The following is a 23,982-nucleotide window of genomic DNA, read 5'->3' on the forward strand; positions in this document are numbered from 1 at the left end:
AGGTCTAAAGCGTGTTTTTCCCTCCTTTTCCCCCTCTACACTGCGTTTCACTTTCCATATTTCTAAGACGGATGCCTGCATTTAACGTACATTGTTGCAAGATGCTTCCTCCACAAGAAACCTACGTGCTTCGATGAAGTATAGTATGTCCATGTCTACAAGCGTAAGCGTTCATGAAAGGCGCGGTGAGCTGTACTCTGTCCTTGGAGACTGCGAAAACAAGCTCAAACTACACAGGTGTAACCTTGAAAGTAGTGGTGTGGCTGCCATGGTATTCTCAATGGCCGGAGTGCTTTCTCCCTACGTGTATGAGGTCGCACATCAAGTCATCTGAAAGCCAGTACGGAGTATAACGAACGGCCCTTAAACTTGGCAGTGTTGCCATGTCGCTTTCCAATTTATCGAATACCCCTGGAGGACTTTAGGATTTGGGTAAGCACATTCGAAATTCACGGTCGGCCAAGGGTCCATGACGTACTTTGCCTATTGTAACCTCAAAAGGCGTGACAACATTGGTACGGAACATCTGTATTCGTGGGCGCCAATGATGGTCTATTATGTATATTATTGATGATTGATTAGTGCTGACCCGAAATGAGAATGAGACACGAATCATCATGTCAAGACTTGTAAGCTTATTAAGGGTTGGTTGAAATATATACCTAGGATCAGCATAGAGATGAACCTGGAGAACAATGACGCTGTCCATAAATTGGTAACTTTGAGAGTTGGAGAGCCTACCTATAGTAGGCAATACATACTACTAAGGTTAGATAGTAGTATGTTCTTACTTTCTAAACCGACGATGCGGAGGTCTGGGAAAGGAAAAGTGGAGCAGTTTGAGGGAGAAAGGGATTGACTTATCCCACCTGAGTTTAGTTGGTCCGGAGCAGACTTGTTTGATTCCTGAGGCGGACCGATGGTGCAGCTGTGTTTGGTCTGAATTTTTCTTCTTCTTCTTTCCGCTGTCTGCGAATCAACCCGCAGTCATCACACCCTTCTCATCTTCTCAACTCCGAGATCTTTGTAGAAGCGCACGCTTGAGTTAATCTACGGAGTAGGCGACAAACAGAGAAGAAGGATTGTGTCTTTTAATTCAGTCCTTTTATACTTTGGGTCACAAGTGATCGGCTCATCTTATTATCTGGCAATTTTTTTCCTCCCCCTCTCTTGCCTTCCTTTTTCTTCCTATTTCCAATTCTCATATTCGAGGGAAAGAAAGAACAAACGAAACCTCTTTAAATCTACTTCAAATCACCTCCGACATCATGTCACAGGATATTCAAGCGGCAGGGAAGAGAAAGCGTGCGAGTATGTTCCCTGTGGAGATCCCCATTATCTCAGTTATATCCACCACCTTCCGTTCATGCTCAGAGGCTTTTTGTCCTCTGCTTGGTTATTATTAAATCCCTTGACCATCCCCGTTTGCTTTCTTTCGTGACTAGCGCTTCAAGCCGAAGATCTCGCTACTTGAACTTGCCTCAAGACACCGTCCTATCCATTTATTATTTTCCGCCCTGCGTTCATTTTACGAACGTTTTGAGACAACACCTGTGTCACCCCAAATAAATTCATTACCCCCGCTTTCATCGTGGTTCTCCCAGTCCAGCCCCGCGACCATCGACCCCTCCCTAAACCTTCCGTCCAACATGCAATCAGAATATACCGCACAGTATGCTAACCGCATTCAACCTTCAGGGACTCAGTCTTGTCCGCCCCCCGAATTACCTCAGCTTGTTGCAGAGCAACATGTTCCCATTGCTGCCCAGGACAAGGAAACTCAACGCCTAATCGTTGTCCTCTCTCATGCTAGCCTGGAAACCTATCGAGCCTCTCACGGCGGGCGCAATGGGGCTGGTCGTGATGAGAAGTACTCATTGCTAAACAGCGACGAGCATATTGGTGTGATGCGCAAGATGAACAGAGACATCAGCGAAGCTCGACCAGATATCACGCATCAGGTACACCCCTGTTGTCTTAGTCACACCGAATATGAGCCTCTAGTTAGGGAAGCTGACCGGGCTCTCGTCATAGTGTCTCCTCACTCTCCTCGACTCCCCTGTCAATAAGGCTGGCAAGCTTCAAATTTACATACACACGGCCAAAGGCGTCCTGATCGAAGTGAATCCGAGTGTTCGCATTCCACGTACCTTCAAGCGTTTTGCTGGCCTTATGGTCCAGCTCCTGCACCGGCTTTCCATCCGATCCACCAATTCCCAGGAGAAGCTACTTAAAGTAATCAAGAATCCTATCACTGATCACTTGCCTCCAAACTGCCGCAAGGTGACCCTCAGTTATGAGGCTCCTGTGGTGCGGACCAGAGACTACATCGAGTCGTTGGGTCCTAAGGAGAGCGTCTGTATATTTGTGGGCGCCATGGCCAAGGGCCATGACGACTTCGCGGATTCGTTCAAAGACGACACAATTAGTATCAGTAACTATAGTCTGAGTGCTAGCGTTGCGTGCAGCAAGTTTTGTCACGCGGCTGAGGAAGTGTGGGATATTGTATGATTTGTACGCTTCGAATACAGTCTTCCATCGATAGGAACGGCCGAAGCTTGACGAGGTAACGAATTTCCTTGCGACTACTCACCCAATTTGAGCTCTAAGGGGTAGCCAAGTACCAGCTTTGGAAGGACGTGCCTCTTCTGTGCCACTTCCTTGCTACCTTTCGGGGCTCACTACCTGCAGTCTCTTGTTGCTTTTTTTACGTCTTTTGCGTTTCCGGTTCCTTGTGTATCGTGGCAACCTTCAGCGTCGCGCGATACCGAAGGTTACATGGTCACTATATTAGGGTTCTTTTCTAGCGCTGTCGGCTTCCGTTTGGATAGCTTTCCCTTATCAAGTGGGCACCAGAGACCTCTGCGGTAGAACGTGGTGAGGGTGTGGTCTGGGTTCTTTTAAGAGTTCTTCTACCACCAGTGTTTGCAGTTCGGCCATCCCCAGCGAGGTTCTGCGTTCTTCCACACTCTGAATCTCTTCGATTTCCTTCGTGTGAAGGCTTGTACAGTGCTGGTGCTTTGTATCGCGCCTGAAGACCAAGAGATGATGTGACTGTTAATACTAGAATTAAGTACACGGATATCATGGGGAAATAAACTACTAAGGATGTCTTTGGGACAAGACGCTCAGCGCTCATGCTTAATCAGTCACCTTTACCCCCTTTTTCTTTTCTTTCGTCTTTTTTGCTTTTCTCTCTCTTTTTGGTTCCTTTCCATAGTAGGGTAACAGGCTATCAAACTTATAAATATTCGCAGTAAATGCCCGCATACATTAAGAAAGTGAGATGTATGCATTACACACACACTACATCCAGTAAAATGCAGGACTGCAAAGAAAAGGAAGAAAAAGAAAACGAAAAAAAAGGGGGTTCATGACAAGGAGAAGAGATTGCTACTTAACTATCAGGTGGTGATCACTGAAGGTAAAGAAAAGAAAGAACGGCTGCCTGAGGTCTCTCAGCTCTTCCACTCTCTCTTTTTCATCCCCTCCCTCATCTTCTTGCCTCCTTCCCCTTTTCTCTGACTCACATCAGGTCTTCTTCTGCGTGGAGTCCCAGAGCCAATGCACGAGTGACCCAGAATGGAGAATTGCATCGCTTCATATGCAAGTATTGATCGGGGTGGTTCGAGTGGCTGGGAATGAGGGTCTCTCTTCAACGTGGCATGCAGACATCGCAGCGATTCCTTGAGGTGGATCTCCCGCTTCACTTCACTTGTGGACGAGTTGATTTCATGTGGCATTTCTAGAGGGGAAATTCGGTTACGCGCAAAATCATCCAACGAAGGATAGGCTGATCATTACTAGAGCTAACCAATGCTATGGCCCAGTCTCCTGAAACACAGTAAGGCCAGCTCATTCACTTTCTTCACTTTCCTTCCGGAAAAAAATAACCCTCGAAGTCACATTCCCTCATTCGTCGACTTTGATCCACGATGAGTGGATGTTGTTTGGCGGTCAGAGAGCGCCATCCAGCGACTAACAGCAGCAGAAGTGCCCAAAGCAGGAACCAAATCAATCATCTTCAACACAAAGCATCGAGTCACCCCTTGCAAGTTTCATTCAAGACCGGAAGCCCAATCCATTGATCTTGTGAAGTCTAATTAGCTCCTATTCAAATTATATAAAATTTATCATCTCTACTTTGAAGTATGGAGTATCTACTCCCGGCTCCTTTTTTTCCTTCTCTCTTGCGGTCAATACCACCGACTCCACCACTAACTACCAATCGTCATCCTCCACCTCAACCCTGGTATCGTCGCCTCATTCACTTCAACTTCTGACATGATGCGGTTTGTGCTCGGCTCATCTGCAGTATCCACCGTTTCCTGATAGGCGCCCCATCCGATGCCGGACAGGGCCACCTACAGGACCGTCCGTCAGGCTCCCCCACGATGACCTGGCGTGTGCGGGCTTTCCATTCCCCTCGTTTCTAGCTTCACCGATAGGTAGCATCATGGGTCTCTTGACCGTCTCCTAACAAGATTTCATCTTTTCCGGTAAGAGTACTCAGAGACCGGTCTTGGTGGTGCATACCTCGTTCAAGGTGGTTTGCCTTCAGACGCATGACGAGCTTATGCTATAATGCCTGCTATGCTAGACCGTGTTTTGCATCACTAGAGCGGGCAGTTTCCTTCCGGAACAAATCCATCTTTTCGTTAGCTTCCGATCATCCCTGATTGGATATAAGTTGGGCACCTTTGGGATATCCCTCCGTCCAGATAGCTTGGCCTTGAAATAATATATCTTGTCACTTTGTTGCTCCCTGCTCTTCCTTTCATTTCACTCTTACGTGGCATTGGTGTGCGTACATTTTTACATTCTTCATATTGCCATACGTTCTCCTTTCAACCTTTGCAACCTTTTCCAATCTACTCTGCCTTTGCTTGTGAGCACGAAGTCTTGAAAGCATCTGGCATCTCCTCGACATCCTACAGCATATCCCTTCTTAAGTGACCCAGCCTTCACGTGCGTACTCGCCGAAGACTTAGCGAGTCTACTCCTTCATCAGATAGACATGCCTGTGTCACATCTTACTTTAACCGTCTCCCATCTCCCCACGTCAACCTCATTTTTTCTCTCCTGCCTACAACCCTTGGGCTACCATTTTATTGGTCGCCATGACGACTATATTGGCTTCGGCCAGAACCCCGGGGAGCCGGCGGATTTTTGGATAACAGAGCAGAAACCGGGGTAAGGGAAAAAACCGGGAAATAAAATGAATCCCGCCCCCTTTCAGCAGAGTTTTGCGCTTGACCGTGTGTTGACTTGCTTCTAGAGTGCCAGCTGGTGCCGCACATGTCGCATTCCCTGCCCCATCAAAGGATGCAGTAGGCTCATTCTTCATTCATGCATTGAAAGCTGGTGGAAAGATTCATGGGGAGCCGAAGACCCGCGATTCAGAATCTGGTTACTACAGTGCAGCCATCATCGATGTTGATGGCAATAGCATAGAGGCCGTTTACCGACCGAGCAGCTCCTCAGCCAGGTCAGAGGTCAGCAGGTCAGCTTTAGCTCTGCTTGAAAATGGCTCGGTGGTATCTAAGGCGGCTCCCTCGATTGTCTCCAAAGCGACGAGTCGAGCCAGCTCTGTCAAGCCTGAAAGTGTGGCCCCTCCCAGGTCTGAAACCAGATCATATGTGTCCAGGGCGACAACTGCCGTAGAGCGGGCTGCTCCCTTGGAACGGGGAGCGCCGTCGGTCGTTTCGCGCGACATTCAGCCGGCGCCGTCGCCAACATATGTAGTGCATCATACCACCCAGAAAACTGACGACGGTAAGGCAGCGAAGACCATTGTTGGTACTCTTATTGGAGCTGCTGCAGGCGCAGCTATTGCATACGCAATGTCGAAGGGCGACTCAGAACCCTCCGAGGTTACACCCCCGCCGCGATATTCTCCCCGTGATTTCGCTCAGCTTATATCCCCATCTCAAGCCTCAACGCCCACGCAGGAACTACAAGAATTTAGAGCTATCGAGGCTCCCCCTGCCAGAAGTACATACTCCCAGTCAGAAGTCCGTCCAACCTTGACTCGCAGTGTCACCTCAAAGAACCCTCGTGCAAGCACCATCTACGAAGGCACCGAATATATTCCACGAGGAGGTGGGGATAGTGTATACCTTGATCAGAATGGTCGCCGGGCCTCTGAGGGAAGTGTGTACAGCGGCAGCGACGTCCCTATCAGGGCGATCGAATACCAACCACCGATGGATTCCCGAGGTTATGAAAGCACTTTGATCAGCAGCTTCCTTGACAAGTCACGGGCGATGGATTCGGGCAGTGTGTATTCATCATCGACGATCAAACCGTCCAAGTCAAACTACCAAGACCGTCACTCACCACACAGCTCGCACCATTCGTCTCGCCACTCAATAGCAAGATCCCATTCCAGCAGCACTATCTCAGCAACCCGTAGTGCTCGCAACGTACCGCTCCCCGAAGGCTCCATAGCGTCATTTGCATCCTACCGCAGCGGTGCTAAATCGGGTGTTTCTGCTCGCAACATTCCACTCCCAGAGAGTGTTTATGACGATGTCGACGTCGAAACCAACGTCACTCCTGATGACTCGATCAGCCAAGTTGATGATTCGAGGAGATCTTCCGTCTCTCATCGCTCCCACGCCTCTAAATCAGCCTCCCGTGTTTCCAAACATTCCAGCAAATTTGACGAGCCTGTCAAACCGAGTGACAGTGTGAGTCAGGTCTCCAGTCATGCCTCCAGAGCGTCACAGCGGACCATCAAGGCAGGCGGCAACGTAGCGGGAGGCTCCAAAGCGCCATCCAAGGTCGGCAGCCGGAGGGGAAGTCAAGTTGCATAGGGATGATTTTTGCTCTCTGTGCCCGTCTTGTCTCTTTTTTATTTCCTCTTCTCTATGTCTCTACATCCCTTCTTCTTTTTTCTTGCTCTTTTTCTTCTATAACGTTCTATGTTATGGCGACTTATAATCTCAGTGTGGCATGTTCATAGCATCGCAACCGGCGTCTCGTTTGTCATATATTAGGAGAAACTATCGTTATTTGGGATCGAATTTACAGTCGACCATGTTTTCATATTGATGAATACGTCTTAAGAAAGAGGGACAATACGAACAGGAAGCCTCCAGCCTGACAGAACACAACGCAGATAGGGAATGGACCCCATGAGATAAATGTCATCTAATCCCCAGCTTTAGGCCAGTGCATATTACTAGGTGTCCAGAGATATTTACGTTTGTATATACCACTGTGAAGTTGTCTTTTTCCCTTGGAACGGCCGCAAAACTATGTGACAAATGCACATGTAGACCTCAGCTCATACTCAGGAAGGTAAATTCAATATCTATGGCCAACTTACATACCCTCCCTAATAATAATATATCGCCGGTAAACTGGGTTGGATTACTACTCTTGCCTCGATAGTTGCTATCTGTTATAAACGCCAACACCAGTACACCATCACACCGACATCCTCACACGATCTCAGAGCCTTCACGACCGTACCAGCACCATCCTCCTCCATCCATCCCCGACCCAAGGAAGAACCCACGAGCCTTGGGCTATATGCTCATCACGTAATTTGCCCGACTCCATTGAATGAAACAAAAAGATGCCATGAATGCATGAGTATTGGTCATAATGATCGTTGGATATGACATTTCCCGCCGAGAGGAGAAAACGATAAAGAAAATGGGTAACAGGTAATTTAAGACACGCAAATGGAAAACAAGGAAAGGATCTACGATCACGGTACAACAGGCTTCGGATCTGATCTAACGGAATGAAAGACGCAGAAGCGATTTGGAAGACCGAAGCGGCCGTGTTACATTGAATTTCGAAGATCAAATAGCATATTTCCGGGTCCATTCGCGGGCGGTCGCTTCATACCGGGGGCGGTCAGTCTTGTACACATGCGCGATTTCAGGCACCAACGGATCGTCCGGGTTGGGGTCTGTGAGCATCGAACAGATCGACAGTAGCACTGAGAAGTTATGGTTAGTCTCCAAAGTGATGACCACGGGATGTGAGATGACGAACCTTTAGAGATTGTCAGAGCAGGGCTCCATTGATCTCTAAGAATGTCGAGACAGATACTGCCGTTTGAGTTGATGTTGGGGTGGTAGATACGAGTGGTGAAGTTGACCTTTGGCGGCTTAAATGGGTAGTCGGTGGGGAAGTGGATTGTGAGGAAGAAAACGCCTCCCGAGTATGGAGAGTCACCCTAATTGGTAAGTTGCGTCAGTAGGAAATTCTTAAGTATGCCAGAAGGTCGGGCCACGAAGACCCCTATCCGCCAAAAGAAAAGTATTCCAGCCGACGTCAAGACGCATGATCGGGATTTAACTCACAGGACCCATGATAGTTGCTTGCCAGTGGAACTATAAACAGAACTGTCTGTCAGTAAACCCGCTCGACAACAGTTTGCAATGTAAGGATGATAAAGAGGTGGTGAGTTGGTTCGCAGAGTTGGTCCCGCGACACCATGAAAAAACCCCAACCGAACCGAGTTGGAATGGACGGGGTTTCCGGGAAATCATACCAGATCTTCACCAAGAGGTCCAGCGGAGCAGGAGGACGGGGGATCACTATGAAAATCGTGGATGTAAGCATTTCGGAAGACGGCGAGTAAATCAAATGACGGTGTGTGGTTTAGAAAGCGATTTATAACACCCCGCAGTGGTGGGGTGTCGCACCCAGAGCATGACGGGGGAATAAGGGGAGATCAAGACAGAGAGTAATTACCGGCCGAGGTCAGTGAGTTCCTTGTTAATTCTCTTGAGAGCCATTTTTTGTAGGGGTGTGATGTGAAAAGGGAGAGTAGGTCTTCTAGAGTTACCACTCAGCTAACAGAGCGGTTGGTATCGAATTTAGAAATCTGCACCACAGGAACCAGTCAGTAAGGTGGAAAGCGAAATAGAAACATTTGGATAGAAGGAGAGTAAAAAGTACATTATTGTTTTTAAAAGGGGGTGGGGAAAGAACAAAAGGTGTGGTGGTGAAGTTACTCACAGTGAGACTGATTACGTCGGAAAGAGGGGAATTGGGCTGAAAGAAGAAAAAGAGAAAGAAGAGAGAGGGAGCGAGAGAAGGGAAAGGTGGATGAGCGAGGAGGCGGGATCCAGTGACCGTATTACAGGTCATAACACCTTACCGTACCGTACCTCCCCTCTCAGCCACAGTCACCGCTATCTGATGAGAGATTTTCTTGCCAGAAATCTTAGTGAACTTGTACTCCGTACTTAGTAATGTATTACACACACGCACACACAATTAACTATCACCTGAAGTTGTGCAGCTGCTTGGAAAGATTAAAGTATCGCCACTCTCAGCCATGGCTTCTTGTCTATCTTGCCTATGACTGGTCAAACTCAGTTCTGAAACGGGTCCTCCTTAATTTTTTCTGTTTCTTCTATATATATTTACGTATATGTATATATCTTTTTGGGGGTCCTAAATAAGTTAGATAAAGGAACATTCCCATCAAATTGACACATACGGTATATACTGTGCCAATTAAAGGTCTGCCAAATTACATATGTACATTACTATTTGTTTTCACTCCACTCTCTTCAGTTATATTTCGTACCGCAGTGACATTGTAGAAAGCTCTACTGCATTCTTAAATTCCTATTCAATATGGTGACACATGTATGTACCTACTAAATCACCAATAATAGGAGGGTAACGGTTCTTTGTTACATACATACACGTGTCCACGTGGCGCAGTCTACTATCACGTGCATATAGGGCACCGGTTCTCGAAGGGTCTACTAATAGGGAATGAAGTCAAAGAGGAAGGAGTAAGATAAACTGTCATTTTGTGGGACTTCATGTAGCGCCTACAATGTTGTATTCTGTTGCGTTCAGCCCGACTCTTATATTATCATGTACACTTGACATTTTTCTCTCAGTAATCCAAGCCTTTCTACATTGGCATCGGGTTCTAAACAAACGCCTGGACTCCAGTGATCGCACGCCCCAGGATCAATGCTAGACCAATCAGCATGAAGAGAAAAGAGATGGAGATTTCAACTCGGTCGGGTACTCACTGTGAATGTCACTCTGTCCCTCATACGTTTGCACCACAAACAGGTTAGCTACATGCCGGGCAATATGGTATTCGTCGCTCGTCGCATTCCCGCCGAAAACTTCCTGGAGACTGTTGGATGGTCAAGGAGTAATATTAGCATCAGGGTCTCAACTAGTAACGAGAGTACGGGGTAGGGCCGCATACACTCGAGAATTGGCCAGAGCCCGGTCACAGTTTTGTCTTTTGACCATGGAGATCATTTCAGGCGTCGATTTGCCTGCATCCTTAAGCCTGGCAACTTGAGTCGCTGCCAACGTTCCATATGCTGCATCTGTGGCTGCATCTGCCAACTTCTTCTGGATTAACTGATATTTGGCCAGCGGGTTGCCCTTGAACTGCTTTCGCTCAAGAGCATAGGTCCGGGCACGGCTGAGGCAGTCTTCAAGAGCCCCCATGGCGCCAAAGGCGATGCCCAGTCTAGCGCTGTTAAGACAGGTGAAAGGTCCCGCAAGGCCCTCAACCTCGGGAAACATATTCTCCTTAGGGACCGGGCAGCCATCCATCTGAATCATACCGGTGATAGATGCCCGAAGAGCGGTTTTATTTTTGATGGCCGGAGTCTCCAAGGTGCCTGGCGGACATTGGTCGCGTTCGACCACAAACCCACGGATCTTACCCGTGCTCTCCAACTTGGCCCATACTATCATAATATCGGAGATGGGGGAGTTAGTAATCCAGGTCTTCGCGCCCGAAAGCGAGTAATAGCCCTTCTTAGTAGGATGCTCTCGCGCAACTGTTTCCATAGAACCAGGGTCTGAGCCGTGGTTAGGTTCTGTGAGACCAAAACAACCAGCAATCTTTCCCTTAGCCAACCCTGGCAAAAGTCTATCCTTCAGCTCCGGAGATCCAAACTCGTAGATAGCCGTCATTGCCAGTGAGCTCTGCACAGACATCCCTGATCGGTATCCGGAATCTACCCGCTCAACTTCCTTTGTGATAAGGCCTGAAGCGACGGTGCTGGTGCCTGCACAACCGTAGCCGTCGATGCTAGCGCCGAGAAGACCCAGTTCACCCATTTCTTCTAGTATTTTGCGATCATAGTTCTCATTTCGATAGGCATCTGATAGAGGCTCGTGAATCAGCATTCATGCCGGCCATTATCACACCGCAAAATGACTCGGAGTCTCATGGGCACTCAGCTCTGCCAGGGGGGAAACGCATACCGAGAACCCGGGGTAACAAGCGTTCTTGGCAATACTGTCGTGCCGTGTCCTGAATTGCTAATTCCTCTTCCGTGTACAGCTCTGACGCAGCCAAAGGATCTTCCCAGTTGAAGGCGGTGGCGAAGCTGCGTACTGAAGCATTGAATGAAGCTGCGGGTGACTTGCGCAAGTGAGTTGCCGACTGGAGGAGGCGTGAAGTCGCCCGGAGCAATGATTGATTCATGATAGAGTATCAGTAGATGGGATGAATTTCACACACAGTGCAAGTGACAGCAATGGGAACCAGTTCTCGCTCTATATATAGGCACTGCAATATAGAGCAATAAACAATAGTTAGTAGGTAGTCGTGATGTGAACAGAAATACTAACTAGATGTTGCGGGGAAGCTGTTTGATTCGCCGGAACTCCAAAGGGAAGGCTTGACCTCGGCAATCGCCCCGGCTGTCGGTCTCCATGGTTTGTATACTTCCGCATCCACTTTCCGCAAACCCAGGGCAATAGCCGCCTCGTACATACTTTGTAGTACTATGGTATCGGCTTCGGCTCATATTCTGTTTTCGCCGGCGGTGTTTTCCAATGAAGAAAAGAGAACTTCGCCATCTTCACGCTATACCTTACTGAGTACTATAGTGCTCTGTTGCTTGGCTCGTGGGCACCTTGCCATCCACGTTATGCTATACACGACGGCCTGACATCAAGTCAAATTGCTCACTCCTCGACTCTTATGTACAATACATCAGGATATCTACCCAGTTGGCTCATCGGCCTGAAAAACCGTGAAGCATTATCCGTAACTAGTGCTTCTACTTTGTATGAACGCTCCAGCGTTCCCAGTTAATAATTAGTATAACATCATCTCCCCCAATAAGTAAAGCTAAGCGCCCAGGGTGCGAGAGTTGGTAAAGGCCCGGCCATTCTGCAGCATGTCGCCTTCAAGAACTCGACAGATATGCCTATAGATCACACAGCAGTATCCTGCGAAGCTGACGGGCTGCATTAGGCCGGCATTTGGGATTGAAGAAAATCAAAAACCCCTGTAGGGAAATAGTCCTCGTCGAAGCCCCACAGGTCAGCCATCATAGGATCCACGGACCCCTGTGAGAGACCTGGCTGTTGGTTGGATTGTGCCACAGCAGGGTCAACCCCACTACCTCTCTCAGCAGACAGGGGAGCTATGCCTAATAGCGGAGGCGGGTGGCCCAATATATTATCCCGCTCGCCCAGCGGCTGGGCCCCTGGAATAATTATCGGCTTGAATATTAAGCTTGAAGATGAGCCATGAAATCTCTGTCCTGTGGTCTGGCCGTTGTGCGAATTCCTTTTCTCCCACTCCTCAAGCCCTGTGAGCATTTTTCTCAGGCCACGGGCTATATGGTGACTGAGATGGCGCTCACTAGCTCGCTTACTACATGAAACCATCAACTCGATAATCCGTCCGACCAAAGCCCGCACGTATGCAATATCAATGGACAAACCCGCTGATGCAATAGAATTCTGCTTTCCCGGTTTACTAGGAATGCAGCTGGAACAGCTTCTTGCTGCAATCTTCAACAGGAATACAGCAGCAAAAGTGATCATGCTATGCAGATACAGCGGAACACCCACCAAAGCCCTCTGGATGTCAGGTTCGTCCAAAACGACCAATAGCGTGCCAATGGCAGACTCAATGGCCAGGTTTGCACGCTTCTTTCGCTCGTTAGATAAGGGGCGCGCTGATAGTGAACAATGATACGTCCGCAATGCAACGGAATTCAGCTGTAAGCGGGAAAAATGATAGTGTAGGTAGACGGCTTTATAAGGATACGCACCAACATAACGGCTTCCGGCTGTTCAGTCCGTTATGTTAGACTGCAAAGACTCAGCGAGCAAGGTTGGTAAATAACTATACCTAAACGGGGTAACCACGCAGATTGCCATTCTTCAATATCGGTGTCAAATTTGTCAATTGTAGCAAATTCGCTTTCAGGAACTTCCAAGTCGACGTCGGGACCGAAAGCGTGGTATATACGAGTAAGAGTAATAAACAAGTCCACCTGACTGTGCAACCGTAGGTCGGATTGTGTCACTGTGGGAGACATTATAAATGTGTTATGATTGGTGATACTCTTATCTTCATGGATTATGGGTGGTCGGCCATAAGCGATGGAAAAGTGGTGCTCCAGAGTCTGCTCAAGTTAGATACTCAGATGTATTGTGCTGATGAGTAAGTCTTACATAGAGGAGGTACCATAGTCTCGCTTGTTCTTGGTGCTCAGGTGAACCTTGGGTAGCCTTCCTGTATGACTGATGTAGATTGCGCTCGGTTGCAATACGAACTGCGTACCCTGAGAGCTTCCAACTGACATCTGCAAGCCAAAATGCGCCTATACATAATGCGCGTAAGTCATCCAGAGTGTGGTGTCTATCAAGCATTGACTCCGATGCCAATTTCGCGAATTCGGTGTAGCAGGTATCAAAAAGACTTTCTTTGTTAGGCATATGTAAGGCTGTAACTGTGAGGATGACAGCAGACAACATGGAAGAAGAGGTTCGGACAGATGTAAGGTCCTTGTGCACAAGAGCTATACCATCCCAGAGATAGCGATTGAGTACTTGATCAAAGAAGTAGAACAATTCCTCCGCTTCTTGTAAGTCCACAACCCCTCTCGAAATAAGGTCGGTGTCACGGTCCGAGATATGATGCCGCTTAGGGGTACTTTCGTGAATATCGCTCAACTGGGTAACCTCATACAAGCTGCCCATCGGAGCAGTGACCAATAGTTTCTCTTCCCTATCGATAGCAGTTTGCGATCGCTGCTGGGCGGCGTGGGAGCCTGGGTGGGATTCTCCTGTTGGCGATATAGCATCTGTCTCGACTGCATCTGTTCTTCTAACGTCGCCCCTTGAGACATGTACAATATCCTCCGTAGATACCGTGGACCCTCGCCGATCGCTTCTCTTGTGTGATGTTTCCGCTGACTTGCCGACCGCCTGGTAGTATGAGAGCTCCGGCAATTGCGCCTTTCTGAGTAAATCAGTCATTGCATGCTCTATCGTTGTCTTCCATCTACACGGCAAGCACGATCGGGTTAGCGGCAAGGTACACTTTATTGGACCGGGATTGAATCAACTTAGACAAGGAAGTGCACTTACTCGGCTTCATCGTCTAGCAGTGTCTGGAGACTCTTATTAACGACACAATCTAGACCCATGCGGCAACATCTGAAGCAGACCGACTCTCCTGCCTTCATATCACATCGAACTTTATGCCTTTTGCATTCGGTACATGCACGTATTCGTCGTGATATCTTCGGTATGTGTACCGATCCCTGTCGAGAGTCTGCCTCCGGCGCAGGATGGAGCAGAACACCCCGTGGAGGGGGGGCGGATGATGCATCGCCATTAGCTTCAAAATCAAGGCGACTGCGTTTCATGGTCCAGGATCATTCATTGTTAAAAGCCACCGCTAGAAGTTGACTTTCTGTGTCTTTCTCTTTCTTTTCCTTTCCTTTCTTTTTTTTTCTTGTTAGCTTTTATCTACGGTCACGATAACGAAGTCAAAGCAGAGGAGGGTGACTCAGGGAATGATAACTCCTCATTGCCTGAAGGCCCATATTGTTTGAAGCTTGGTAATTCACTGGCCAGACCTTGAGGGGACCTTACAGCCTGAGGCAAAAAGAATGGGGAAACGTTCGGCGGGGGAAATCACGTGTGATGCATATCACCGGGAGCTAACCCCGATGAGGTCTAATGATGTAGTCCCAGGCCAGGTCAGTCGCGTGTTGGCGCGTTTGATCGCGGCTCATCTCACACCGTGCTTTTCTATGATTTTTCTTGAATCAAGGATTGGATTTGACTAATCTTCCTTTCAATTGTTATTTGACAACAACAGCAGTGACGCCATCATGGGTATTAAGCGTATGTCGAACTTTTCCAACCTCCTGTCGTAGAAGGTCATCTGGCACTGACTTGAGAGTCTTGCAGAACTATACCAGGTGATCGCGGAGAATGCCCCCGATGCAATAAAGGCAGGGGATATAAAGAACCACTTCGGCCGAAAGGTTGCTATAGTATGTCATACCTTTACTCCTGAGCTATAGTCTAGAGCGCTGTTTAGACTTACGGGTGATTTCCGGATTCTAGGATGCGTATGTAACTCGATCAGCCGTAGATGGAACAAACAGAGCCCTGGCGCTAACATAATACAGGTCCATGAGTATCTACAGTTTCCTAATTGCCGTACGCTCAGAGGGCCAACAACTCATGAGCGACACCGGGGAGACCACGTCCCATCTGATGGGCATGTTCTACCGCACTTTGCGCATGGTCGACAACGGAATCAAACCCCTTTATGTCTTTGATGGAGCCCCGCCAAAGCTCAAGTCTGGCGAGCTAGCCAAGCGTACCGCCCGAAAAGCCGAAGCTACAGAGGCACATGAGGAGGCTAAGGAAACTGGCACAGCGGAGGACGTTGAGAAGTTTTCGCGGCGTACAGTACGGGTTACGAGGGATCACAATGCAGAGTGTAAGAAGCTGTTGAAGTTGATGGGTATTCCATACATTGATGCCCCAACTGAGGCAGAAGCGCAGTGTGCTGTCCTCGCACGGGCAGGAAAGGTCTACGCTGCCGCTTCCGAGGACATGGACACATTGTGCTTCGAAGCACCCATTCTGCTTAGGCATCTTACATTCAGCGAACAGCGGAAAGAACCCATCCAGGAAATCCATCTTAGCCGCGCGCTGGAGGGACTCGATATGGACCGAAACCAGGTAAAATCTCTCAGGCATAATCCTAACGCAGCACTTCGTTTTGCTCATTCTCTACGACATAGTTTATTGATCTTTGTATCTTACTCGGCTGCGACTATTTGGAGCCGATCCCCAAGGTTGGGCCAAATACTGCCTTGAAACTGATTCGGGAATTTGGAAGCCTCGAGAAGGTGGTTGAACATATGGAGAGCGATCCCAAAAAGAAATATGTTGTCCCAGAAGACTGGCCGTACCAGGATGCAAGGGAACTCTTTCTTAATCCAGACGTAAGGGACGCTAGCCATCCCGACTGTGATTTCAAATGGGAGGCACCGGACGTCGAGGGTTTGGTGGAGTTCTTGGTGAAGGATAAGGGTTTCAACGAAGACCGGGTGCGCAACGGCGCAGCTCGGCTACAGAAGAACTTGAAGACTGCCCAGCAGTCACGTCTGGAAGGGTTTTTCAAGCCTGTGGCCCGGACCGATGAGGAGAAGGCAAATCTCAAGCGTAAGCATGACGAGAAACTTCAGGAGCAAAGGAAGCGTAAGAAGGAAGAGGCCAAAGCTAAGAAAGAAGCCAAGGCAAGACCCCGCGGTGCCGGATAAGGTACTGGCATGATTTGGTCCGATCAGTGTTTGGCATGAAGGGGGTAGCCCTTTGAACAGGCAAGGCATCGTGTGGCGGGTGCAAAACAATAAAATGGCGTCGGCGTTGTAGGTAATCTCATTGGGTTGTCGGTAGTATCGCTGTCGGCTATGAAATACGGCGTTTCATCAATATAGTAGGTGGATTTATCATTTATACATCATAATGTTATCTTCTCCTGGTGGCAGATTGTAGAGGCCTTTGTCCATCGAATGCTAAACTCCGAGTAGTTTATTGTAGCCCGTAAGATCAAACCTCCATGCGCCGAGAGACGCGCACTGTGAGATCAAGCTTATGTTTCGTGATCCCCAAATGAAGGAGCATGGGAGCGGAGTATATAAAACTTAATCGGATCCGCACACCTGTTCTTCATCTCTAGGAATTACAAGGACTCGTGGTTCGCTTCTTGTGGTGGTTGGTGGTGTGGCGTTACGCGTTGTCACCAGTTGTTGTAACATGGATAACATTGGGCCTCAACACAACGGAGGTTGATTTCGCTAACCACATCGAGGGAACGGGAACAATTTCTAGCCTATGGGACACTATCGCTGCGTAGCAGTCTCTAGGCGGTGGAGTTTGTTTATTGTCTCCGTTGTGGTCCTAGAAATCAGACTCAAAAGGTTCTAGTCGAGGGATGCATAGTAAACATAGTATTATAGTAGTAGGTGGTGGTATACCACCCTTATTAGGCCGGAAGCGGATAGGCCATTCGTTGCACGGTGATAGGGCTACCGAACGATTGCGACTCTTCATGACATCGAAACATCCGCGGTAATATATCAAACACCAGTGGAATAGTCGCAGAGCTCATGAATCCGTGCTGTAGAAACACGGGAGATAAATTTGTCGCTCTGGGTGTCCCGTCAATGAGCACTACCGCGAGGTGTCCAGATACTGGAATGGGATGGGACATATGACATGGAGTCTGAGCCCGGAGGATTCTTGCTATGAGTTGTCAGACTCAATATGATTTGCCACGAGTGCTAGAAGGAAAAATGAAATACACCCTGCTACCCTGGGAGGATTATGAGAAAGGATCTAGCAAGGATATCAGAGTGGAGAATGATCTTCTTTAGGTATATGTGCTATGTATCTAGATTCATAATCCATGGTCATCCACAGCGCATCCACTGCAGCACAAGTGGGTTTTAGCCAGGTAGACTAATTCCCCTCATTTTACCATATTTGAGGAACAGGTCCACCACAAGCAATAGTACTAGTACCGATCCAATTCCAAGAAGGTGTCAGTAGATGTATTGGCAAAGTGCAAACACATGATTCATACCATACATATATCTATGACCAACGCACGGATCAGGCCTTACAACCAATCGTCGGCGCACCAACCATGGGACGAGATCTATATCCTTCGACCAAAGGGCCAATAAAGACACAACCCGTTGGTGTTTCAAGAATGGAATCTTGTTCAGTAAGAGGGAAACTCAAACGGGCGATCCATACATCATCTCTCCTCGTGACTTGAACGGCACGAGGCGGCCAAATGGAAACCTCCACAAGCTCTGTTCTCCTCCCCCCACCCCCCCAAAAATGACAATGGGATATGCAAGGGACAGACTGCTTGGTACTCCCCGTATAGCTTTAATTCATATGGTCATCAGCAACGCTGTTAGGAGGCCATGAGCTTGATCGAACGCTATGTTCTGACATTGACTTCAATGGAACAACAAAATAAGTATAACTGAGAACGCTACCTATGATTATAGGAGTTACAATGATCCACCAGGTTGAATTTTCCAACTCAATACCATATCATGTTTACATCCTTATAACAGAAAAGGGGTGGGAAGTGCTATCAGCGGATTCAGAAAAGATAATACAAGTACTAATATCAACATAGGGTAATATGGACGAGGGCGAGTTCCTTTTCCTCCCTTCTTCTTGTCAACTCCACAAAAAAGAAAAAAAAAAAAAGACAGGCCACACTGATCCCACCTTTTGTATTGATCTTGAGTGCATTTTTGAGGTTAGAAGTATTTAGAAAAGGGGGAATCATGAGGGGTGTAAGGAGGGCAGAACGCGTAGGGAAAAAGACAGCAGAGGATGCGCGTTGGAGTGAGAAACTACTGTGATCAGTTGATGAAATGCACTTCCTATCCACTTTATTAACAGAAGATAGCCTTAAGGATAAACTCGTATCATAATACAGATGACCTGAGAATTTGGCCCTACCAATAATCTACCGAGAAAATGCACAAAGAAAAAGGCCCAAAAAAATAAGTGGAAAAAAAGAGGAGAAACAGCAGAGGGACTTTGACGTGTAGGTGCTTGCGAGTGATCTTGTGTCAACACCCGCTGCCCTATAAAGCGCGGATGCCCCGCGGCCTTCCACCCCTTCCGTCGTCGACTGCTTTTTCTTCTTCTGTTTCCACCACCAAATCCACCTTTTCACCTGTCAACTTGATTACTGCCCTGCAGACCCCGGTCTCTCATCTAACTTCAACTTGAATTACAAGTCATACATCCTACTCTCAAGATGCCCCCCAAGAAAGCTTCCACTGGCACAGCCAAGAAGACTGGCTCGACTCACGCCTCCTATCGTGGTATGATTTCACTGATCTTTCGTCACCACAACATCGCGCTGGGAAGATCTTAGTATCGTATTTGTCGCGAATGACTGCTGATTCTTTTGATATAGATATGATTAAGGATGCTATCCTGAATGTGAGTTAATCACGATGTTGCCGAGGCGCCTTGGATTGACGGGCGTTGGGTCCCAACTTCTCCGACCGTGACACGTCTACATGGTCCTTGACTATCCCTACGTCACGTCGGTTTTTTATGTATAAGTTGATCGCTAACATCCCTTTCTATAGCTGAAAGAGCGCAATGGTAGCAGGTATGTTAATTTTGTTCTCGTCGCCCCGCGCAGGGTCCTGTCCCTCTGCGACGTGGCAACCCCAGAAGGCGTCCCTAGGCTAACTTGTTCTTCCCCCATGGCAGCCGCCAGTCCATCAAGAAATATGTTCTGGCAAACAACAAGATTGCTCCTGCATCCACCAATGCCTTCGATAGCCAGTTCAACAAGGCGATCAAGGCCGGCGTTGAGAAGGGTGAATTCACCCAGCCTAAGGGTAAGTCTCACTTTATCTCGCGCGCATTTGAGACCCATTTGCTCTGTGGCCACCTAACTAGGCACGCTATTGTGTGCACGCCACGGTCTATGATCGTCGCGTATCATTTGTTTTGATGGGACGTGGGCTGACGCGTCTTATCCAAGGTCCCTCTGGACCCGTGAAGCTCGCCAAGAAGGAAGCTGCTGCAAAGCCTGCTGCCAAGGTAAGTACTCTATGACTTCTTCTTGCCCAGAAGTCAACATTAATATGATGATCAGAAGACCACCGCCGCTAAGCCTAAGAAGGCTACTACTACCACCACTGGTACTAAGAAGGCCGAGAAAGTCGAAAAAGCCGAAAAGCCTAAGACTACCGCCAAGAAGGCTGGCACTACTACCAAGCGGCCTGTTGGTAGACCCAAGGCGAACACCGCTAAGCCTCGCAAGGCGTCTACTACTGTACGCAACACCGTCGGCAACCCTCTGTATTGCATACTAACCTCGAAGCAGGCTCCTGCCGTTGTTGACCAGCCCAAGGTCATCGGCAAGACGAAGTCCGGTCGTGTGACCAAGACAACGGCCAAACCTGCAGAAAAGGTTACCAAGAAGTCGACCAAGAAGGCCTAAAACAAATCTAGCGCGGGAGATTTTTTGAGCGACTAGTTGATTTTGTTTTTGATTTGGTTGTCTTGACGTGGGCTTCGGGCTGTATCTTTTTTTGGGCTGTATCCCTTCTTTCTTCGGTTGTAATTTCTTTTTTGCTTTTCATGTCTTATTTTTTGTCGATGCGGTGACTGCTTCTGGGATATGTTGATCGTTTATTCTTTCGTTATAGGTAGGGCTGGCGTCTTGTGGTGGATACGGGAAACGTTTCTTTTTTTTTCTTTTCCTGCTTGATATTTATTTACTGCACGCGTCTACTGACGGTGCTACGTGGAATGGAATTGATAGCCATGCTTCTTCAATGAGGTTCCTTTTAGCTCCGATGTATGGTTGTAGAGGCCGATCAGCTCGGTTTTTGGTTGAAGAATAGCTAGAGGTAGTATATACCGAAATTACCTCTTGACCCTGACAGCTATGCTAGGAGCAAAGTACACAAATGCGTACTACCTATGGGAGCGGAGAAAGCCGTCACTAGAATAAACGCGGGACTTAGGTTAGTCAATGGGTCCATGCTGCTTACAATTAATCGGTCTCTACTATACTACAAGTATACATACATAGTATAATGATGCATATTTGTTCCTATGCAATCTGGATGGATGTTGGATGCTGCTTCCGTGGAGGCAGGCCCACTGCTTGGGTCGATTCCAAAAATAGCAAGGAGATTGGTGAAAACTACCCACTCAGTGTGCAGTAGTTTGTATCCAAGGAATCACCAATGTAAGCACCTTACTTACAGAAATATTCTAGGAGCCGTCGGAGACAAAACCAGCTTCTTGCCGAGGCATAAGCTACTTACCCATTACAAGCGCATGTAAGAATGTTCATCAGATCGGGAAGTTACAATGATAACGCGCTCAAGGGGCTCATTGCGTCAGGATAAGGCAGGACGTTTGGGTGTGACGTTGGCACGATCGATCATTAGCACAGCATCCGCCGCGGTAGGATTAGGAGTAAAGTCTATAGGCTTATATGGCGTAATTTGTGTAATAGAATGCTCATCGTAGCTTCAAAACACAGGAAAAAGGAGAAGAAGAAGAAAAGGTAGTGAAAAGTATCTACAGAGTAGGCTTCTGTCTGAGACTTTGGTCTAGTTTCATCCATAAATTCCATAATAGTAATAGTATGCAACTTACAGACCTGGATAATGCGAGTAAGCTCCACTGGAAATCATTTCTTCAGCTAAAGATGAATTACCGGGCTATATACACGGCCTATCTAATATATCCACGCATAATATTTAGTATGACCACATCCTGCCTCAATAACTGCACCGCAACTTTCAGGCATAGATTTCAGTAGATCTTGCAGAAAACTAGCTGGAATAGTATCTAAGCCTCTCTAAGGGCTATCCTTAACTCTGATAGTGTTATATGTTTAGGGAGATTTGCCTGAATATAGTTCTCTATCCAAGTCCACCCTATTTCAATTAGATTAAGATCGAGAGAGAAAGATCGCTATCTAATTATATAGACTCCACCCCTCTCAAGTACTAGAATAGTAGATTATGCACTATGGCCTAGAGCACCATCCTGTATTAGTTGAAGATGAGGATAGTGATAGATATGCTCTATTATAAGAGGAACTGTATATTGTGATACGAAGCTCAAAAAACATGATATTGGTAGCTAAAATCTAGAACACTGAACGTGGGAGGAAAGAAGTACCACAGGTGGTGTATACTAACACGCGTCCCGTAACCAACCAATCAGAGCTCAGAGAATCTAGTAACTGTCAAAGCCTTCACATATTGAATACAGCTTTGAGTATTTATTGTACTCTATTTCTTCTCCTAGAGTACTACAGGGCTTTTAGTAGTTCCATAAAATAAGCCTAAATTATCTATCCTATCTTATGTGGGTGCCGTTTAATAATATAGTCTTTCGGCGAGTAACCCACGTATGTGTATGACGACCCTAGATTTACCCGTTTCATCAGACCATAGTATAGCTTCCCATTGACTAGAAGTCCAGTTAGGGTGCTCTTGTACTCAGAGAAGTTATTTCTATTTATTCTTAAGGAATAGTGATAGTTCCCTTCGAGCAATATATCTTCGATAGTCTCTAGAAAGTAAGGCTGATCGGATTGCTGTTACGCCTGGGTATTCGGGCTAGAGTTAGCTGCGCTTGTGTAGCGACGGTCAAACCTGAATGTCAGAATCCACTGAGATCCAGTAACGAGGTGCCGTAAGGCCGTGAGGGTGACGTAATCCGAGGTCCGATCGAAGATGCGATAACTAATCCGTGAATAGCTCTAGTCCAAAGGCCAGACCTATTAAGTACGTATACACGATAGTTAGGAGAGTACGAACGAGTTGATGCTGGTCTTGATACTAAAGGTAACTCTAGTAACAATTGATATTGATCACGAGGAACTAACTGAGTACATGAAATGAGTGTCCTTGAAATGAGTGTCCTTATATATCCCTTGGTCCTATACCGATCTGTATCCCATGGTATATGCCATATACCATATACTGTAGTCTAACCCATATACCCGACCATGTACAATGCCACGTGATATCTATTGTACTCCGTAATTGGCCTCCTTATGGTAACCCCGGTTCTACATTCAGACAAACTGAACCAACGCCTTTCTGCCCATTGCTTCCGCTTTTCTGATAAGGCACGCTAGACAAGAGCCTGTAACAATTGTCCATTAAGAATAGCCTAGATCAAGATATAAGAGCTAATTCTCTATAAGTTAGGTATCTTATATACCTTGATAAGGCGACAAATCTAAGAAGATAGTCAATTTTCTTATTTTTCATTACTAATGATCGACCAGGTCTTTTAGAGTGGGTAGGGTGGCCAGCCTGGCAGGCTAATTAGACCTGACGTATAGAAATCTCTATGTCACGGTGTACCTGCGGGCCACCTACCTGCCTGCCTGAATCCTGAACATGCTTATATATGTGAGTGCAGTACAAAGCCTTTGGATTTGTATCCTAGTCTTTTGCTGATAACGCAGCGGTTACGCTTCTGAATGCACCCAGAGGCCACACCGTGACACAGAGTCAAGATTTGCAGGCGCTCATCTTTAGTTAGCTGGAAATGAGAGGGTGTAGAAGGAGCCATATTGCTATATAGACATATATAAAGAATTAATTAATGGTGATGGTCACGGTCTATTAGATATCCCTAGATGATAATGGCACGGAATTTATCCTATTTCTACGCAGTCCGGTGACCCACCATACTAACGTTACATACTCAACATACCTGAGCATGTATGTAACTTGGGCAAAGACTGCTAGTGCATGCACATACCTAGTATCTTGGCGGTTTGCTATACACCATACAACTTGATCAATAGGTCTTATGTGTTCTTTAGGATATGTATAGAGCTTCCGTCCATTTCAGACCTCGATAGCCATTAAACAGGCAGTAACTCTTTACTTCTATTGTATATATAGCATATATTATATACATATATAATGTGTGTGTGTGTGTATGTATGTATATTTAAATGTACGTACACACGACGTTTGAAATGGTGTCATATGACCTCAAATTTTGCCTTACTAGTAGTATTGTATATATGTGTACGTATTTAATACAACTAATGATTGTAGAGAATTAGATATCCTTGAGTTCTCCTAGATGAGATCTGTGGCTAATTTAACAATAACCCATATCATATCT

The 23,982-nt window shown here is 47.1% G+C and overlaps 8 protein-coding genes across 8 annotated transcripts; 4 read left to right on the forward strand and 4 right to left on the reverse strand.

Annotated features, from left to right (window-relative positions):
* Positions 1-1,649: 1,649 nt before the first annotated feature.
* BDW43DRAFT_307792 (18S rRNA pseudouridine methyltransferase) lies at positions 1,650-2,511 on the forward strand (the record flags this gene model as incomplete). The annotated part of the gene is made up of 2 exons (XM_032046323.1): positions 1,650-1,961; positions 2,035-2,511. 2 exons carry the CDS (start codon positions 1,650-1,652, stop codon positions 2,509-2,511), a joined length of 789 nt encoding a protein of 262 aa, XP_031903606.1.
* Positions 2,512-5,017: 2,506 nt separating this feature from the next.
* On the forward strand, positions 5,018-7,477 carry BDW43DRAFT_323115 (VOC family protein; the record flags this gene model as incomplete). The annotated part of the gene is made up of 2 exons (XM_032049688.1): positions 5,018-5,193; positions 5,279-7,477. The coding sequence occupies 2 exons, from the start codon at positions 5,018-5,020 to the stop codon at positions 6,816-6,818; spliced, it is 1,716 nt and encodes a 571-aa protein (XP_031903607.1). The 3' UTR covers positions 6,819-7,477.
* Positions 7,478-7,817: 340 nt separating this feature from the next.
* BDW43DRAFT_307794 (putative ubiquitin conjugating enzyme (UbcD)) lies at positions 7,818-8,586 on the reverse strand (the record flags this gene model as incomplete). The annotated part of the gene is made up of 3 exons (XM_032046324.1): positions 7,818-7,957; positions 8,014-8,197; positions 8,383-8,586. The coding sequence occupies 3 exons, from the start codon at positions 8,584-8,586 to the stop codon at positions 7,818-7,820; spliced, it is 528 nt and encodes a 175-aa protein (XP_031903608.1).
* A 1,101-nt stretch (positions 8,587-9,687) lies between these two features.
* BDW43DRAFT_265976 (acyl-CoA dehydrogenase) lies at positions 9,688-11,577 on the reverse strand. Its single transcript, XM_032040824.1, has 4 exons — positions 11,230-11,577; positions 10,211-11,126; positions 10,026-10,135; positions 9,688-9,966 (listed from the first exon to the last, which is right to left on the reverse strand). Exons 1-4 carry the CDS (start codon positions 11,450-11,452, stop codon positions 9,920-9,922), a joined length of 1,296 nt encoding a protein of 431 aa, XP_031903609.1. The 5' UTR covers positions 11,453-11,577; the 3' UTR covers positions 9,688-9,919.
* Positions 11,578-14,844, reverse strand: BDW43DRAFT_265978 (uncharacterized protein). Its single transcript, XM_032040825.1, has 4 exons — positions 14,362-14,844; positions 13,444-14,275; positions 13,118-13,394; positions 11,578-13,055 (listed from the first exon to the last, which is right to left on the reverse strand). Exons 1-4 carry the CDS (start codon positions 14,640-14,642, stop codon positions 12,226-12,228), a joined length of 2,220 nt encoding a protein of 739 aa, XP_031903610.1. The 5' UTR covers positions 14,643-14,844; the 3' UTR covers positions 11,578-12,225.
* Positions 14,845-15,041: 197 nt separating this feature from the next.
* fen1 (multifunctional nuclease RAD27) lies at positions 15,042-17,100 on the forward strand. Its single transcript, XM_032040826.1, has 5 exons — positions 15,042-15,126; positions 15,193-15,278; positions 15,352-15,356; positions 15,417-15,978; positions 16,041-17,100. Exons 1-5 carry the CDS (start codon positions 15,114-15,116, stop codon positions 16,560-16,562), a joined length of 1,188 nt encoding a protein of 395 aa, XP_031903611.1. The 5' UTR covers positions 15,042-15,113; the 3' UTR covers positions 16,563-17,100.
* Positions 17,101-18,170: 1,070 nt separating this feature from the next.
* On the reverse strand, positions 18,171-18,940 carry BDW43DRAFT_265980 (uncharacterized protein). Its single transcript, XM_032040827.1, has one exon. The coding sequence runs from the start codon at positions 18,614-18,616 to the stop codon at positions 18,452-18,454; it is 165 nt and encodes a 54-aa protein (XP_031903612.1). The 5' UTR covers positions 18,617-18,940; the 3' UTR covers positions 18,171-18,451.
* A 156-nt stretch (positions 18,941-19,096) lies between these two features.
* BDW43DRAFT_307798 (histone H1/H5 family protein) lies at positions 19,097-20,302 on the forward strand (the record flags this gene model as incomplete). Its single annotated transcript, XM_032046325.1, has 7 exons — positions 19,097-19,163; positions 19,259-19,284; positions 19,437-19,459; positions 19,564-19,694; positions 19,841-19,899; positions 19,955-20,134; positions 20,186-20,302. The coding sequence occupies 7 exons, from the start codon at positions 19,097-19,099 to the stop codon at positions 20,300-20,302; spliced, it is 603 nt and encodes a 200-aa protein (XP_031903613.1).
* Between the last annotated feature and the right edge of the window lie 3,680 nt (positions 20,303-23,982).

Source organism: Aspergillus alliaceus (assembly GCF_009176365.1).
Source record: "Aspergillus alliaceus strain CBS 536.65 unplaced genomic scaffold BDW43scaffold_7, whole genome shotgun sequence".
NCBI classification, from domain to species: domain Eukaryota; kingdom Fungi; phylum Ascomycota; class Eurotiomycetes; order Eurotiales; family Aspergillaceae; genus Aspergillus; species Aspergillus alliaceus.